Here is a 16,982-nt window from a genome sequence, read left to right as displayed (position 1 = left end):
GAGAGAGAGAGGCAGAGAGAGAGGGAGAGAGAGAGAGGCAGAGAGAGAGGGAGAGAGAGAGAGGCAGAGAGAGAGGGAGAGAGAGAGAGGCAGAGAGAGAGAGAAAGAAAGAGGCAGAGAGAGGCAGAGAGAGAGAGAGGCAGAGAGAGAGAGAGAGAGAAAGAGGCAGAGAGAGAGGGAGAGAGGCAGAGAGAGAAAGAAAGAGGCAGAGAGAGAAAGAAAGAGGCAGAGAGAGAGAGGCAGAGAGAGAGAGAGGCAGAGAGAGAGAGAGAGAGAGGCAGAGAGAGAGGGAGAGAGAGAGAGAGAGGCAGAGAGAGAGAGAGAGGCAGAGAGAGAGAGAGAGGCAGAGAGAGAGAGAGAGAGAGAGAGAGAGAGAGAGAGAGCGCATTTCATTTTTTGCTCTGGCACTACACATCTGATTCAAAAAATCAAAGCATGATGTTCAGTTGGTTATTTAAATCAGCTGTGTATTGCTAGGGTAAAAACCAAAACGTGCACCCAGGGGGGGCCCCAGGACGAAGTTTGGGAAACCCTGTCTTAAAAGGCAAGTGTTGTCAGTGCCCATAAACCGCAATATGAGACCTCTGTGAGAGTGAAAACAGAACCATAAAGCTGAAGGCAAAATGATCATACTTCAACTGCATCCCAAATGTCACCCATAGGTAGGGCTCTGGTCAAAAGTTGTGCACTATGCAAGGAATATGGTGCCGTTTGGGACGAAGACTACGTCCCCTTATCCTCCCTGGTAACAAAACCTGGAAATTGCCTTTTCAAAACAAAAACTGGTTTTCAGTGATATTGTTATAGCATGCCTCAGCGAAAAGTGAATGTTTTAAAACTGAATCAAATCATGAATAAGGAATTCTTCAAGGTTTATAATGTGATTTAGCAACATACATGTAGGCTACTAAGTACCTCATCATATTTATTTTACATTGTCAAATGTGGGGCGTTGAAAGCTGAAAGAAATTCTCACTTTAAACATCCTGAATGTAATTGTTGGGTGTAAAGTTATTGTATGTCTTATCTTGAACTTTTCTAGTGAGTTAGTCTTATCTAAAAAGCTGGAATCATATCGAGTGGAAATTGGCTACAGATTTTGATGCAGACGTTCATAAATCTGCATAAAAACAATATGCACATTTTCCTACCAGAGATGTTTCCATCAAATTGACATAGTGCACTTAAAATAACTTTTGCGGTTAAATTCCAACATACCAAATAAAAAGCACAAGTTTAATGGGTTTCCATCGCATGTCAAACTCTACTGATGATTTTGTCACAAAAAATGATGTGTTATATAGCGAATGTGCCCACTCTGGTATTGGCACGTGTGCTCCAGCCAACATCTCGGGTATAGCCTACCTGATGAGATTATTGTGGACAAAAAAGCAAGATTATGTCAAACGGCAGCTAAGCGTCGATCATCATGTCACCAGAATAAGACCCTCAATATTTATTCTAAAGGAGCATCAAGATCCCTGTGGACTTTCACCACCCTGTGAAGTTCATCATAACTTATTTCATCTGTAGCCTAATAAACTGCATGCTTTCCTGAGTCGTAGTGGGAGGAACACACAACATGTCATCGCGACTCCAAGTTTAATTTGATATGATGGTTATTATATCAATATTTGCACATAAGTGTTTCCACCTCCATTTCTCACATAATTCATTTCACAGACACAAAAAGATCCCACCTTGTTTAGTGTATTTTTTGTTGTCAACATTTGGAAAGTTTACTGACAAATTTGCTGTTTCCATTAGTCCTGTCGTGCAATTTTTTATCCAACATGTACTTTACTCGATTAAAAAGTTAGGTAGAAACCTGGATACAGAATAAATGTTTCCACTCCAGCCCTCAAACAACACTGCTAGTCGGTACAACGTCAGTGTTCTAACAGTAGATTCCTCATCAGATAATGGGAGACAGTGTTACTGTTCTCCAGTCTAACAGTAGATTCCTCATCAGATAATGGGAGACAGTGTTACTGTTCTCCAGTCTAACAGTAGATTCCTCATCAGATAATGGGAGACAGTGTTACTGTTCTCCAGTCTAACAGTAGATTCCTCATCAGTTAATGGGAGACAGTGTTACTGTTCTCCAGTCTAACAGTAGATTCCTCATCAGATAATGGGAGACAGTGTTACTGTTCCCCAGTCTAACAGTAGATTCCTCATCAGATAATGGGAGACAGTGTTACTGTTCTCCAGTCTAACAGTAGATTCCTCATCAGATAATGGGAGACAGTGTTACTGTTCTCCAGTCTAACAGTAGATTCCTCATCAGATAATGGGAGACAGTGTTACTGTTCTCCAGTCTAACAGTAGATTCCTCATCAGATAATGGGAGACAGTGTTACTGTTCCCCAGTCTAACAGTAGATTCCTCATCAGATAAAGGGAGACAGTGTTACTGTTCTCCAGTCTAACAGTAGATTCCTCATCAGATAATGGGAGACAGTGTTACTGTTCTCCAGTCTAACAGTAGATTCCTCATCAGATAATGGGAGACAGTGTTACTGTTCTCCAGTCTAACAGTAGATTCCTCATCAGATAATGGGAGACAGTGTTACTGTTCTCCAGTCTAACAGTAGATTCCTCATCAGATAATGGGAGACAGTGTTACTGTTCTCCAGTCTAACAGTAGATTCCTCATCAGATAAAGGGAGACATTGTTACTGTTCCCCAGTCTAACAGTAGATTCCTCATCAGATAAAGGGAGACAGTGTTACTGTTCTCCAGTCTAACAGTAGATTCCTCATCAGATAATGGGAGACAGTGTTACTGTTCTCCAGACTAACAGTAGATTCCTCATCAGATAATGGGAGACAGTGTTACTGTTCTCCAGTCTAACAGTAGATTCCTCATCAGATAATGGGAGACAGTGTTACTGTTCTCCAGTCTAACAGTAGATTCCTCATCAGATAATGGGAGACAGTGTTACTGTTCCCCAGTCTAACAGTAGATTCCTCATCAGATAATGGGAGACAGTGTTACTGTTCTCCAGACTAACAGTAGATTCCTCATCAGATAATGGGAGACAGTGTTACTGTTCTCCAGTCTAACAGTAGATTCCTCATCAGATAATGGGAGACAGTGTTACTGTTCTCCAGTCTAACAGTAGATTCCTCATCAGATAATGGGAGACAGTGTTACTGTTCTCCAGTCTAACAGTAGATTCCTCATCAGATAATGGGAGACAGTGTTACTGTTCTCCAGTCTAACAGTAGATTCCTCATCAGATAATGGGAGACAGTGTTACTGTTCTCCAGTCTAACAGTAGATTCCTCATCAGATAATGGGAGACAGTGTTATCGTTCTCCAGTCTAACAGTAGATTCCTCATCAGATAATGGGAGACAGTGTTACTGTTCTCCAGTCTAACAGTAGATTCCTCATCAGATAATGGGAGACAGTGTTACTGTTCTCCAGTCTAACAGTAGATTCCTCATCAGTTAATGGGAGACAGTGTTACTGTTCTCCAGTCTAACAGTAGATTCCTCATCAGATAAAGGGAGACAGTGTTACTGTTCCCCAGTCTAACAGTAGATTCCTCATCAGATAAAGGGAGACAGTGTTACTGTTCTCCAGTTTAACAGTAGATTCCTCATCAGATAATGGGAGACAGTGTTACTGTTCTCCAGTCTAACAGTAGATTCCTCATCAGATAATGGGAGACAGTGTTACTGTTCTCCAGTCTAACAGTAGATTCCTCATCAGATAAAGGGAGACAGTGTTACTGTTCTCCAGTCTAACAGTAGATTCCTCATCAGATAAAGGGAGACAGTGTTACTGTTCTCGTCTATCACTAGATTCCTCATCAGATAATGGGAGACAGTGTTACTGCTCTCCAGTCTAACAGTAGATTCCTCATCAGATAAAGGGAGACAGTGTTACTGCTCTCCAGTTTAACAGTAGATTCCTCATCAGATAATGGGAGACAGTGTTACTGTTCTCCAGTCTAACAGTAGATTCGTCATCAGATAATGGGAGACAGTGTTACTGTTCTCCAGTCTAACAGTAGATTCCTCATCAGATAATGGGAGACAGTGTTACTGTTCTCCAGACTAACAGTGGATTCCTCATCAGATAAGGGGAGACAGTGTTACTGTTCTCCAGTCTATCACTAGATTCCTCATCAGATAATGGGAGACAGTGTTACTGTTCTCCAGTCTAACAGTAGATTCCTCATCAGATAATGGAAGACAGTGTTACTGTTCTCGTCTATCACTAGATTCCTCATCAGATAATGGGAGACAGTGTTACTGTTCTCCAGTCTAACAGTAGATTCCTCATCAGATAAAGGGAGACAATGTTACTGTTCTCCAGTCTAACAGTAGATTCCTCATCAGATAAAGGGAGACAGTGTTACTGTTCTCCAGTCTATCCAGTCCTAGCCTTAACTTCAATCACAAACCTTTAGACTATTCCAGTATGAAACACACGCCAAGAAAAACCTTCTTTAGACTATTCCAGTGAGTGCCAGGAAAAATAGGCTGGGTGTGTGTTCGCTATATCTGGGTGTGTGTACGCTATATCTGGGTGTGTGTACGCTATATCTGGGTGTGTGTGCGCTATATCTGGGTGTATGTGTGCTATATCTGGGTGTGTGTGCGGTGTATCTGGGTGTGTGTGTGCAATATCTGGGTGTGTGTACGCTATATCTGGGTGTGTGTACGCTATATCTGGGTGTGGGTGCGCTATATCTGGGTGTGTGTACGCTATATCTGTGTGTGTGTACGATATATCTGTGTGTGTGTGTGTGCTATATCTGTGTGTGTGTGTGCTATATCTGGGTGTGTGTGCGCTATATCTGGGTGTGTATACGATATATCTGGTGTGTGTGTGCTATAACTGGGTGTGTGTACGGTATATCTGGGTGTGTGTGTGTGCTATATCTGTGTGTGTGTGCTATATCTGGGTGTGTGTGCGCTATATCTGGGTGTGTGTGTGTGCTATATCTGTGTGTGTGTGTGCTATATCTGGGTGTGTGTGCGCTATATCTGGGTGTGTGTACAATATATCTGGGTGTGTGTGTGCTATAACTGGGTGTGTGTACGGTATATCTGGGTGTGTGTACGGTATATCTGGGTGTGTGTGCGCTATATCTGGGTGTGTGTACGCTATATCTGGGTGTGTGTACGCTATATCTGGGTGTGTGTACGCTATATCTGGGTGTGTGTACGCTATATCTGGGTGTGTGTACGCTATATCTGGGTGTGTGTTCGCTATATCTGGGTGTGTGTGCGCTATATCTGGGTGTGTGTGCGCTATATCTGGGTGTGTATGCGCTATATCTGGGTGTGTGTACGCTATATCTGGGTGTGTGTTCGCTATATCTGGGTGTGTGTGCGCTATATCTGGGTGTGTGTACGCTATATCTGGGTGTGTGTTCGCTATATCTGGGTGTGTGTACGCTATATCTGGGTGTGTGTTCGCTATATCTGGGTGTGTGTGCGCTATATCTGGGTGTGTGTGCGCTATATCTGGGTGTGTGTGCGCTATATCTGGGTGTGTGTTCGCTATATCTGGGTGTGTGTTCGCTATATCTGGGTGTGTGTTCGCTATATCTGGGTGTGTGTGCGCTATATCTGGGTGTGTGTGCGCTATATCTGGGTGTGTGTGCGCTATATCTGGGTGTGTGTTCGCTATATCTGGGTGTGTGTACTCTATATCTGGGTGTGTGTACGGTATATCTGGGTGTGTGTCCTCTATATCTGGGTGTGTGTACTCTATATCTGGGTGTGTGTGTGCGCTATATCTGGGTGTGTGTACACTATATCTGGGTGTGTGTTCATACACATGCGTTAAAGGGGGTTATGCTTCCTGAAGAGCCCCCCTCTCCATAAGATATTCCAAACAGAATGTCTCTGAGAGAAAAGCTTTTGGACTTTTCTAGCATAGTATTTTGGAACAAAAACTGTACGACTAGCTATATCACATTCCAGAAACATTGTCGACTAGACCACTTCATGAAAATAATTTAATATTCTTGAGTGTGTCATCGAGAAGTTTGGTATTTGTACAACAATAGTGGAGGTTGGAGGAGTGTACACATTTTCAAAAGCATACATTCTATACTTGACAACACAGTGAGTTAGCTGAGAGACACTTACCTTGGTACCCATCGTCATCAATGTCTCCGATTGCAGTGATGCACTCTCCAAAGTGTGCACTGTAGGCATTATCACCATTTAAGTGTCCAGCTTCCTCCATCACACCCTGCAATTGGAGTCAGACAGGGGTACGGTTATGACGTGACACTGGGGAACGGTTATTACGTGAACCAACCCATAACTAAAGGGGAATGGTTATGACATGACACAACCCTTTACTTTAAAGGGCAATGGTTATTATAATACATTTAATTTTATTTAACTAGGCAAGTTAGTTAAAGAACAAATTATTATTTACAATGATGGGCTACACCGGTGAAACCCAGACGACGCTGGGCCAATTGTGCGCCGCCCTATGGGACAACCAATCACGGACGGTTGTGATACGGCCTGGATTCGAACCAGGGTATCAGTAGTGACTAGCACTCAGATGCAAAGCCTTAGACTACTGCGCCACTCGGGAGCCCCAGTAAAAACTGACAACTAACTGAAATACATCCAGTTTTCTCCTATAACATTTGAGGAACTTTCTGTATCGGCTACAGGTTTTTTAACTTTCACTAAAAACTCAAATTACCAAACTCACCGTAAGAACCTCCAAGACAAGCTAGTTACAACATCCTAATGATAACTCACCAAAAGAACATCAGACTAGCTAGTTATAACATCCTAATGATAACTCACCAAAAGAACATCAGACTAGCTAGTTATAACATCCTAATGATAACTCAGCATAAGAACCTCAGACTAGCTAGTTATAACATCCTAATGATAACTCACCATAAGAACCTCAAAGACTAGCTAGTTATAACATCCTAATGATAACTCACCATGAGAACCTCAAAGACTAGCTAGTTATAACATCCTAATGATAACTCACCATAAGAACCTCAAAGACTAGCTAGTTATAACATCCTAATGATAACTCACCATAAGAACCTCAAAGACTAGCTAGTTATAACATCCTAATGAAAACTCACCATAAGAACCTCAGACTAGCTAGTTACAACATCCCAATGATAACTCACCATAAGAACCTCAAAGACTAGCTAGTTATAACATCCTAATGATAACTCACCATAAGAACCTCAAAGACTAGCTAGTTATAACATCCTAATGATAACTCACCATAAGAACCTCAGACTAGCTAGTTATAACATCCTAATGATAACTCACCATAAGAACCTCAGACTAGCTAGTTATAACATCCTAATGATAACTCACCATAAGAACCTCAAAGACTAGCTAGTTATAACATCCTAATGGTAACTCACCGTAAGAACCTCAGACTAGCTAGTTATAACATCCTAATGATAACTCACCATAAGAACCTCATACTAGCTAGTTATAACATCCTAATGGTAACTCACCGTAAGAACCTCAGACTAGCTAGTTATAACATCCTAATGATAACTCACCGTAAGAACCTCAAAGACTAGCTAGTTATAATATCCTAATGATAACTCACCGTAAGAACCTGAAAGACTAGCTAGTTATAACATCCTAATGATAACTCACCGTAAGAACCTCAGACTAGCTAGTTATAACATCCTAATGATAACTCACCGTAAGAACCTCAAATACTAGCTAGTTATAACATCCTAATGATAACTCACCGTAAGAACCTCAGACTAGCTAGTTATAACATCCTAATGATAACTCACCGTAAGAACCTCAAATACTAGCTAGTTATAACATCCTAATGATAACTCACCGTAAGAACCTCAGACTAGCTAGTTATAACATCCTAATGATAACTCACCGTAAGAACCTCAGACTAGCTAGTTATAACATCCTAATGATAACTCACCGTAAGAACCTCAAATACTAGCTAGTTATAACATCCTAATGATAACTCACCGTAAGAACCTCAGACTAGCTAGTTATAACATCCTAATGATAACTCACCATAAGAACCTCAGACTAGCTAGTTATAACATCCCAATGATAACTCACCGTGAGAACCCCAAAGACTAGCTAGTTATAACATCCTAATGATAACTCACCATAAGAACCTCAGACTAGCTAGTTATAACATCCTAATGATAACTCACCGTAAGAACCTCAAAGACTAGCTAGTTACAACATCCCAATGATAACTCACCGTAAGAACCTCAAAGACTAGCTAGTTACAACATCCTAATGATAACTCACCAAAAGAACATCAAAGACTAGCTAGTTATAACATCCTAATGATAACTCACCGTAAGAACCTCAAAGACTAGCTAGTTACAACATCCCAATGATAACTCACCGTAAGAACCTCAGACTAGCTAGTTATAACATCCTAATGATAACTCACCAAAAGAACCCCAAAGACTAGCTAGTTATAATATCCTAATGATAACTCACCATAAGAACCTCAGACTAGCTAGTTACAACATCCCAATGATAACTCACCGTAAGAACCTCAAAGACTAGCTAGTTACAACATCCTAATGATAACTCACCAAAAGAACCCCAAAGACTAGCTAGTTATAATATCCTAATGATAACTCACCATAAGAACCTCAGACTAGCTAGTTACAACATCCTAATGATAAACTCACCATAAGAACCTCAAAGACTAGCTAGTTATAACATCCTAATGATAACTCACCATAAGAACCTCAGACTAGCTAGTTACACCATCCTAATGATAACTCAGCATAAGAACCTCAGACTAGCTAGTTACAACATCCCAATGATAACTCACCGTAAGAACCTCAGACTAGCTAGTTACAACATCCCAATGATAACTCACCGTAAGAACCTCAAAGACTAGCTAGTTACAACATCCTAATGATAACTCACCAAAAGAACCCCAAAGACTAGCTAGTTATAATATCCTAATGATAACTCACCATAAGAACCTCAGACTAGCTAGTTACAACATCCTAATGATAAACTCACCATAAGAACCTCAAAGACTAGCTAGTTACAACATCCTAATGATAACTCACCAAAAGAACCCCAAAGACTAGCTAGTTATAACATCCTAATGATAACTCACCATAAGAACCTCAGACTAACTAGTTACAACATCCCAATGATAACTCACCGTAAGAACCTCAAAGACTAGCTAGTTATAACATCCTAATGATAACTCACCATAAGAACCTCAAAGACTAGCTAGTTATAACATCCTAATGATAACTCACCGTAAGAACCTCAGACTAGCTAGTTACAACATCCTAATGATAACTCACCATAAGAACCTCAAAGACTAGCTAGTTATAACATCCTAATGATAACTCACCATAAGAACCTCAGACTAGCTAGTTATAATATCCTAATGATAACTCACCGTAAGAACCTCAGACTAGCTAGTTACAACATCCTAATGATAACTCACCAAAAGAACCCCAAAGACTAGCTAGTTATAACATCCTAATGATAACTCACCATAAGAACCTCAGACTAACTAGTTACAACATCCCAATGATAACTCACCGTAAGAACCTCAAAGACTAGCTAGTTATAACATCCTAATGATAACTCACCATAAGAACCTCAAAGACTAGCTAGTTACAACATCCCAATGATAACTCACCGTAAGAACCTCAAAGACTAGCTAGTTATAACATCCTAATGATAACTCACCATAAGAACCTCAGACTAGCTAGTTATAACATCCTAATGATAACTCACCGTAAGAACCTCAAAGACTAGCTAGTTACAACATCCCAATGATAACTCACCGTAAGAACCTCAAAGACTAGCTAGTTACAACATCCTAATGATAACTCACCAAAAGAACATCAAAGACTAGCTAGTTATAACATCCTAATGATAACTCACCGTAAGAACCTCAAAGACTAGCTAGTTACAACATCCCAATGATAACTCACCGTAAGAACCTCAGACTAGCTAGTTATAACATCCTAATGATAACTCACCAAAAGAACCCCAAAGACTAGCTAGTTATAATATCCTAATGATAACTCACCATAAGAACCTCAGACTAGCTAGTTACAACATCCCAATGATAACTCACCGTAAGAACCTCAAAGACTAGCTAGTTACAACATCCTAATGATAACTCACCAAAAGAACCCCAAAGACTAGCTAGTTATAATATCCTAATGATAACTCACCATAAGAACCTCAGACTAGCTAGTTACAACATCCTAATGATAAACTCACCATAAGAACCTCAAAGACTAGCTAGTTATAACATCCTAATGATAACTCACCATAAGAACCTCAGACTAGCTAGTTACACCATCCTAATGATAACTCAGCATAAGAACCTCAGACTAGCTAGTTACAACATCCCAATGATAACTCACCGTAAGAACCTCAGACTAGCTAGTTACAACATCCCAATGATAACTCACCGTAAGAACCTCAAAGACTAGCTAGTTACAACATCCTAATGATAACTCACCAAAAGAACCCCAAAGACTAGCTAGTTATAATATCCTAATGATAACTCACCATAAGAACCTCAGACTAGCTAGTTACAACATCCTAATGATAAACTCACCATAAGAACCTCAAAGACTAGCTAGTTACAACATCCTAATGATAACTCACCAAAAGAACCCCAAAGACTAGCTAGTTATAACATCCTAATGATAACTCACCATAAGAACCTCAGACTAACTAGTTACAACATCCCAATGATAACTCACCGTAAGAACCTCAAAGACTAGCTAGTTATAACATCCTAATGATAACTCACCATAAGAACCTCAAAGACTAGCTAGTTATAACATCCTAATGATAACTCACCGGAAAAGAACCTCAAAGACTAGCTAGTTATAACATCCTAATGATAACTCACCATAAGAACCTCAGACTAGCTAGTTATAACATCCTAATGATAACTCACCGGAAAAGAACCTCAAAGACTAGCTAGTTATAACATCCTAATGATAACTCACAGTAAGAACCTCAAAGACTAGCTAGTTACAACATCCTAATGATAACTCACCATAAGAACCTCAAAGACTAGCTAGTTACAACATCTTAATGATAACTCACCATATGAACCTCAGACTAGCTAGTTATAACATCCTAATGATAACTCACCATAAGAACCTCAGACTAGCTAGTTATAACATCCTAATGATAACTCACCATAAGAACATCAAAGACTAGCTAGTTACAACATCTTAATGATAACTCACCATAAGAACCTCAAAGACTAGCTAGTTATAACATCCTAATGATAACTCACCATAAGAACCTCAGACTAGCTAGTTATAACATCCTAAAGATAACTCACCATAAGAACCTCAGACTAGCTAGTTACAACATCCTAATGATAACTCACCGTAAGAACCTCAGACTAGCTAGTTATAACATCCTAATGAAAACTCACCGTAAGAACCTCAAAGACTAGCTAGTTATAACATCCTAATGATAACTCACCGTAAGAACCTCAGACTAGCTAGTTATAACATCCTAATGATAACGCACAAATAAAACAGGACCAAACACAGACAAAATTAAACAATCCCCATTTTTAGAGCAAAGACTTTTCTTTAAATTAGTAACATTTTGTTAACCAGCTGGTCTGACATGGACAGATGAACAATCTATGGAGGTCATGTAAAGTCTTGCTGCACGCTAAAGGCAGCCATGTTTACATACGAGGGCTACACACAGGTTGACTGGAGGACTACAATATACTGTTCACTGCACATTTCTCATATTTTTCAGAAATCACATTTACAGAATTCCTAGTTGTAAGATTCCCTCACTGGTCATTCCCTTCCGAATATCCTACAACTTCTGAACAACATGGTTCATTTCAGAAAGTTCATAACATTTTCAAACCCTATTCCTGTTCAAGCCAGATGTTCCCACTCACGTTGCCCTTGCTGAGGTAGACAGAGACCTGTCCCTCGTCCCGTAGCGTGCTGTGCATGGGCGCTCCAACCAGCAGGTCCGACAGGCCGTCCCTGTTCAGGTCAACTCCACATAATGAGGAGCCAAAGTAAGAGCCCATCTGGAAAACAAACAAGCACAGCCACACAGCCAGACAGCATTGGGTCAGACATCACATCAGTGAAAATACATGACTTTGTATTCATCTTTTATATAATGTATAAAGTTATAGACAAACCCAGCACTGGTTAGTGGTTACTTAGACAAACCCAGCACTGGTTAGTAGTTACTTAGACAAAACCAGTACTGGTTAGTGGTTACTTAGACAAACCCAGCACTGGTTAGTGGTTACTTAGACAAACCCAGCACTGGTTAGTGGTTACTTAGACAAACCCAGCACTGGTTAGTGGTTACTTAGACAAACCCAGCACTGGTTAGTGATTACTTAGACAAACTCAGCACTGGTTAGTGGTTACTTAGACAAACCCAGCACTGGTTACTGGTTACTTAGGCAAACCCACTACTGGTTAGTGGTTACTTAGACAATCCCAGCACTGGTTAGTGGTTACTTAGACAAACCCAGCACTGGTTAGTGGTTACTTAGACAAACCCACTACTGGTTAGTGGTTACTTAGACAAACTCAGCACTGGTTAGTGGTTACTTAGACAAACCCACTACTGGTTAGTGGTTACTTAGACAAACCCACTACTGGTTAGTGGTTACTTAGACAAACCCAGCACTGGTTAGTGGTTACTTAGACAAACCCAGCACTGGTTAGTGGTTACTTAGGCAAACCCAGCACTGGTTAGTGGTTACTTAGACAAACCCAGCACTGGTTAGTGGTTACTTAGACAAACCCAGCACTGGTTAGTGGTTACTTAGGCAAACCCACTACTGGTTAGTGGTTACTTAGACAAACCCAGCACTGGTCAGATCACATAGTCAAGGAGCGCTATTCAACAAAAAATGATTAATGGTGTTGATCTAGTATAATGGTGTATCTGTCATGTGAATTACGTGTGTATTTATTAAACACAACTGAAGTTCCCACTGGGAAAAATATTCTCCTCTCCCCTGCTCTCCTCTCCTCTCCTCTATTCATTCCCTAAGAGGTCTGCTTTTCTGCATGCCATCCAGATAGACATGCACTTCCTTTAGTTTCATCATCCTCTCCCTCCACAATCTGACTAGATTTATTTTCCCTTTCATATCTCGACCAATATTAACAGAATATTTACAAAACGTATCTTTATCTACCAAGATGTACTTGTTATTTACGCTTAAAACCATGTGAATTGCCCTCCCTAGCTGTGTGTGGTTCCTGGCCAGACGAGGGATGTGTCCCAAATGGCATGTCTATAGTGTAATACTTTTGACCAAAGCCCATCATGGGCTGTTATTTGGAATGCAGCCCACAGCCTCCTTCCCTCCCATTACCTAACCACTGCTGCTCTCTAAACATTACATAGACAGCATAAACTGCGTGGTGCTCCTGAGAAAACAAACATCTAGCAGCCTGCCATGTTTCAGCTACACCAGCTGTACTAGCAGCTTGCCATGCTTCATCTACACCTGCTATGAACTAGCAGCCTGCCATGCTTCATCTACACCAGCTATGAACTAGCAGCCTGCCATGCTTCATCTACACCTGCTATGAACTAGCAGCCTGCCATGCTTCATCTACACCAGCTATGAACTAGCAGCCTGCCATGCTTCATCTACAACAGCTATGAACTAGCAGCCTGCCATGCTTCATCTACACCAGCTATGAACTAGCAGCCTGCCATGCTTCATCTACACCTGCTATGAACTGGCAGCCTGCCATGCTTCATCTACACCAGCTATGAACTAGCAGCCTGCCATGCTTCATCTACACCTGCTACGAACTAGCAGCCTGCCATGCTTCATTAACACCAGCTATGAACTAGCAGCCTGACATGCTTCATCTACACCTGCTATGAACTAGCAGCCTGCCATGCTTCATCTACACCTGCTATGAACAAGCAGCCTGCCATGCTTCATCTACACCAGCTATGAACTAGCAGCCTGCCATGTTTCATCTACACCAGCTATGAACTAGCAGCCTGCCATGCTTCATCTACACCAGATATGAACTAGCAACCTGCCGTGGTTCATCAAAACCTGCATTGAACTAGCAGCCTGCCATGCTTCATCTACACCAGCTATGAACTAGCAGCCTGCCATGCTTCATCTACACCTGACATGCTTCATCTACACCTGCTATGAACTAGCAGCCTGCCATGCTTCATCTGCACCAGCTATGAACTAGCAGCCTGCCATGCTTCATCTACACCAGCTATGAACTAGCAGCCTGCCATGTTTCAGCTACACCAGCTGTACTAGCCGCCTGCCATGCTTCATCTACACCTGCTGTGAACTAGCAGCCTGCCATGCTTCATCTACACCTGACATGCTTCATCTACACCTGCTATGAACTAGCAGCATGCTTTGCTTCATCTGCACCAGCTATGAACTAGCAGCCTGCCATGCTTCATCTACACCAGCTATGAACTAGCAGCCTGCCATGTTTCAGCTACACCAGCTGTACTAGCAGCCTGCCATGCTTCATCTACACCTGCTATGAACTAGCAGCCTGCCATGTTTCAACTACACCTGCTATGAACTAGCAGCCTGCCATGCTTCATATACACCAGCTATGAACTAGCAGCCTGCCATGCTTCATCTACACCAGCTATGAACTAGCAGCCTGCCATGCTTCATCTACACCAGCTATGAACTAGCAGCCTGCCATGCTTCATCTACAACAGCTATGCACTAGCAGCCTGCCATGTTTCAACTACACCTGCTATGTTCTAGCAGCCTGCCATGCTTCATCTACACCAGCTATGAACTAGCAGCCTGCCATGCTTCATCTACACCTGCTATGAACTAGCAGCCTGCCATGTTTCAGCTACACCAGCTATGAACTAGCAGCCTGCCATGCTTCGTCTACACCAGCTATGAACTAGCAGCCTGCCATGCTTCATCTACACCAGCTATGAACTAGAAGCCTGCCATGCTTCATCTACACCAGCTATGAACTAGCAGCCTGCCATGCTTCATCTACACCAGCTATGAACTAGCAGCCTGTCATGCTTCATCTACACCTGCTGAACTAGCAGCCTGCCATGCTTCATCTACACCTGCTATAAACTAGCAGCTTGCCATGCTTCATCTACACCTGCTATGAACTAGCAGCCTGCCATGCTTCATCTACACCTGCTATGAACTAGCAGCCTGCCATGCTTCATCTACACCAGCTATGAACTAGCAACCTGCCATGGTTCATCTACACCTGCTATGAACTAGCAGCCTGCCATGCTTCATCTACACCAGCTATGAACTAGCAGCATGCCATGCTTCATCTACACCTGCAATGAACTAGCAGCCTGCCATGCTTCATCTACACCTGCTATGAACTAGCAGCCTGCCATGCTTCATCTACACCAGCTATGAACTAGCAACCTGCCATGGTTCATCTACACCAGCTATGAACTAGCAGCCTGCCATGCCTCATCTACACCTGCTATAAACTAGCAGCCTGCCATGCTTCATCTACACCAGCTATGAACTAGCAGCCTGCCATGCTTCATCTACACCTGCTATGAACTAGCAGCCTCCAATGCTTCATCTACACCAGCTATGAACTAGCAGCGTGACATGCTTCATCTACACCTGCTATGAACTAGCAGCCTGCCATGCTTCATCTACACCTGCTATGAACAAGCAGCCTGTCATGCTTCATCTACACCAGCTATGAACTAGCAGCCTGCCATGCTTCATCTACACTTGCTATGAATTAGCAGCCTGCCATGCTTCATCTACACCAGATATGAACTAGCAACCTGCCATGGTTCATCTGCACCTGCTATGAACTAGCAGCCTGCCATGCTTCATCTACACCAGCTATGAACTAGCAGCCTGCCATGCTTCATCTACACCTGCCATGCTTCATCTACACCTGCTATGAACTAGCAGCCTGCCATGTTTCAGCTACAACAGCTATGAACTAGCAGCCTGCCATGTTTCAACTACACCTGCTATGTTCTAGCAACCTGCCATACTTCATCTACACCTGCTATGAACTAGCAGCCTGCCATGCTTCATCTACACCTGCTATGAACTAGCAGCCTGCCATGTTTCAGCTACACCAGCTATGAACTAGCAGCCTGCCATGCTTCGTCTACACCAGCTATGAACTAGCAGCCTGCCATGTTTCATCTACACCAGCTATGAACTAGCAGCCTGCCATGTTTCAGCTACACTAGCTGAACTAGCAGCCTGCCATGTTTCAGCTACACTAGCTGAACTAGCAGCCTGCCATGTTTCAGCTACACTAGCTGAACTAGCAGCCTGCCATGTTTCAGCTACACTAGCTGAACTAGCAGCCTGCCATGTTTCATCTACACCAGCTATTTGTACTCTACAACACATGGGGCCTGGTTCCCAGACCCAGATTAACATTAGAGACTCTCCATTGAGCATGCTTTTTGAACAAGACAAGGCATGTGTCAATTATGACTCAAGTGTAGCCCTATGTTATTTCTGATAACAAAGAATGCTAACAGATGCTTGAAGTGAACGGTAGTTCTTTGTAGCTCAGTTGGTAAAGCATGGTGCTTGTAATGCCAAGGAAGTGGGTTAGATTCCCGGGACCACCCATCTGTAAAATGAATGACGCATGACTAAGTCACTTTGGGTAAAAGTGTCTGCTAAATGGCATACATTAAGAGTGATTACTACCGACACACTGGTAAATAAACAACAATATGTCACTTATGTAGTAATGGTTAAAAAGCATAGTAGCTAACTGTGAACCTTCAGACACAAACCATTGTCCCTGAGGCTTGAAAGATCTTCACCAAAGACACACCATCGATCCTGAATATGTAAACCTGGAGGGAAAGGAGTCAGAGTTAAAATACTGGTACGTTTCAGGTACACAGTACAAGTATGTACGTTAGAGGTACACAGTACAGTTATATACGTTACAGGTACTCAGTACAGGTATGAATGTTACAGGTAC

General features: G+C 42.0%; 1 protein-coding gene across 1 annotated transcript in view; it reads right to left on the bottom strand.

Annotated features, from left to right (window-relative positions):
• The window catches only part of LOC129862984 (integrin alpha-9-like), a 233,225-nt gene that overhangs the window by 163,816 nt on the left and 52,427 nt on the right, over positions 1 to 16,982 (bottom strand). Inside the window, exons 8-10 of the mRNA XM_055935066.1 lie at positions 16,789 to 16,851; positions 11,918 to 12,055; positions 6,118 to 6,223 (exon numbers count right to left, since the gene is read on the bottom strand). Coding sequence (XP_055791041.1) covers positions 6,118 to 6,223; positions 11,918 to 12,055; positions 16,789 to 16,851 — 307 coding nt within the window. The remainder of the gene's footprint in view (positions 1 to 6,117; positions 6,224 to 11,917; positions 12,056 to 16,788; positions 16,852 to 16,982) is intronic.

The sequence above is a fragment of the Salvelinus fontinalis genome, chromosome 1 (assembly GCF_029448725.1).
Source record: "Salvelinus fontinalis isolate EN_2023a chromosome 1, ASM2944872v1, whole genome shotgun sequence".
Lineage (NCBI taxonomy): Eukaryota > Metazoa > Chordata > Actinopteri > Salmoniformes > Salmonidae > Salvelinus > Salvelinus fontinalis.
Note: the sequence above shows the minus strand (reverse complement) of the source record. Positions and strands in the feature narration are given on the sequence as shown.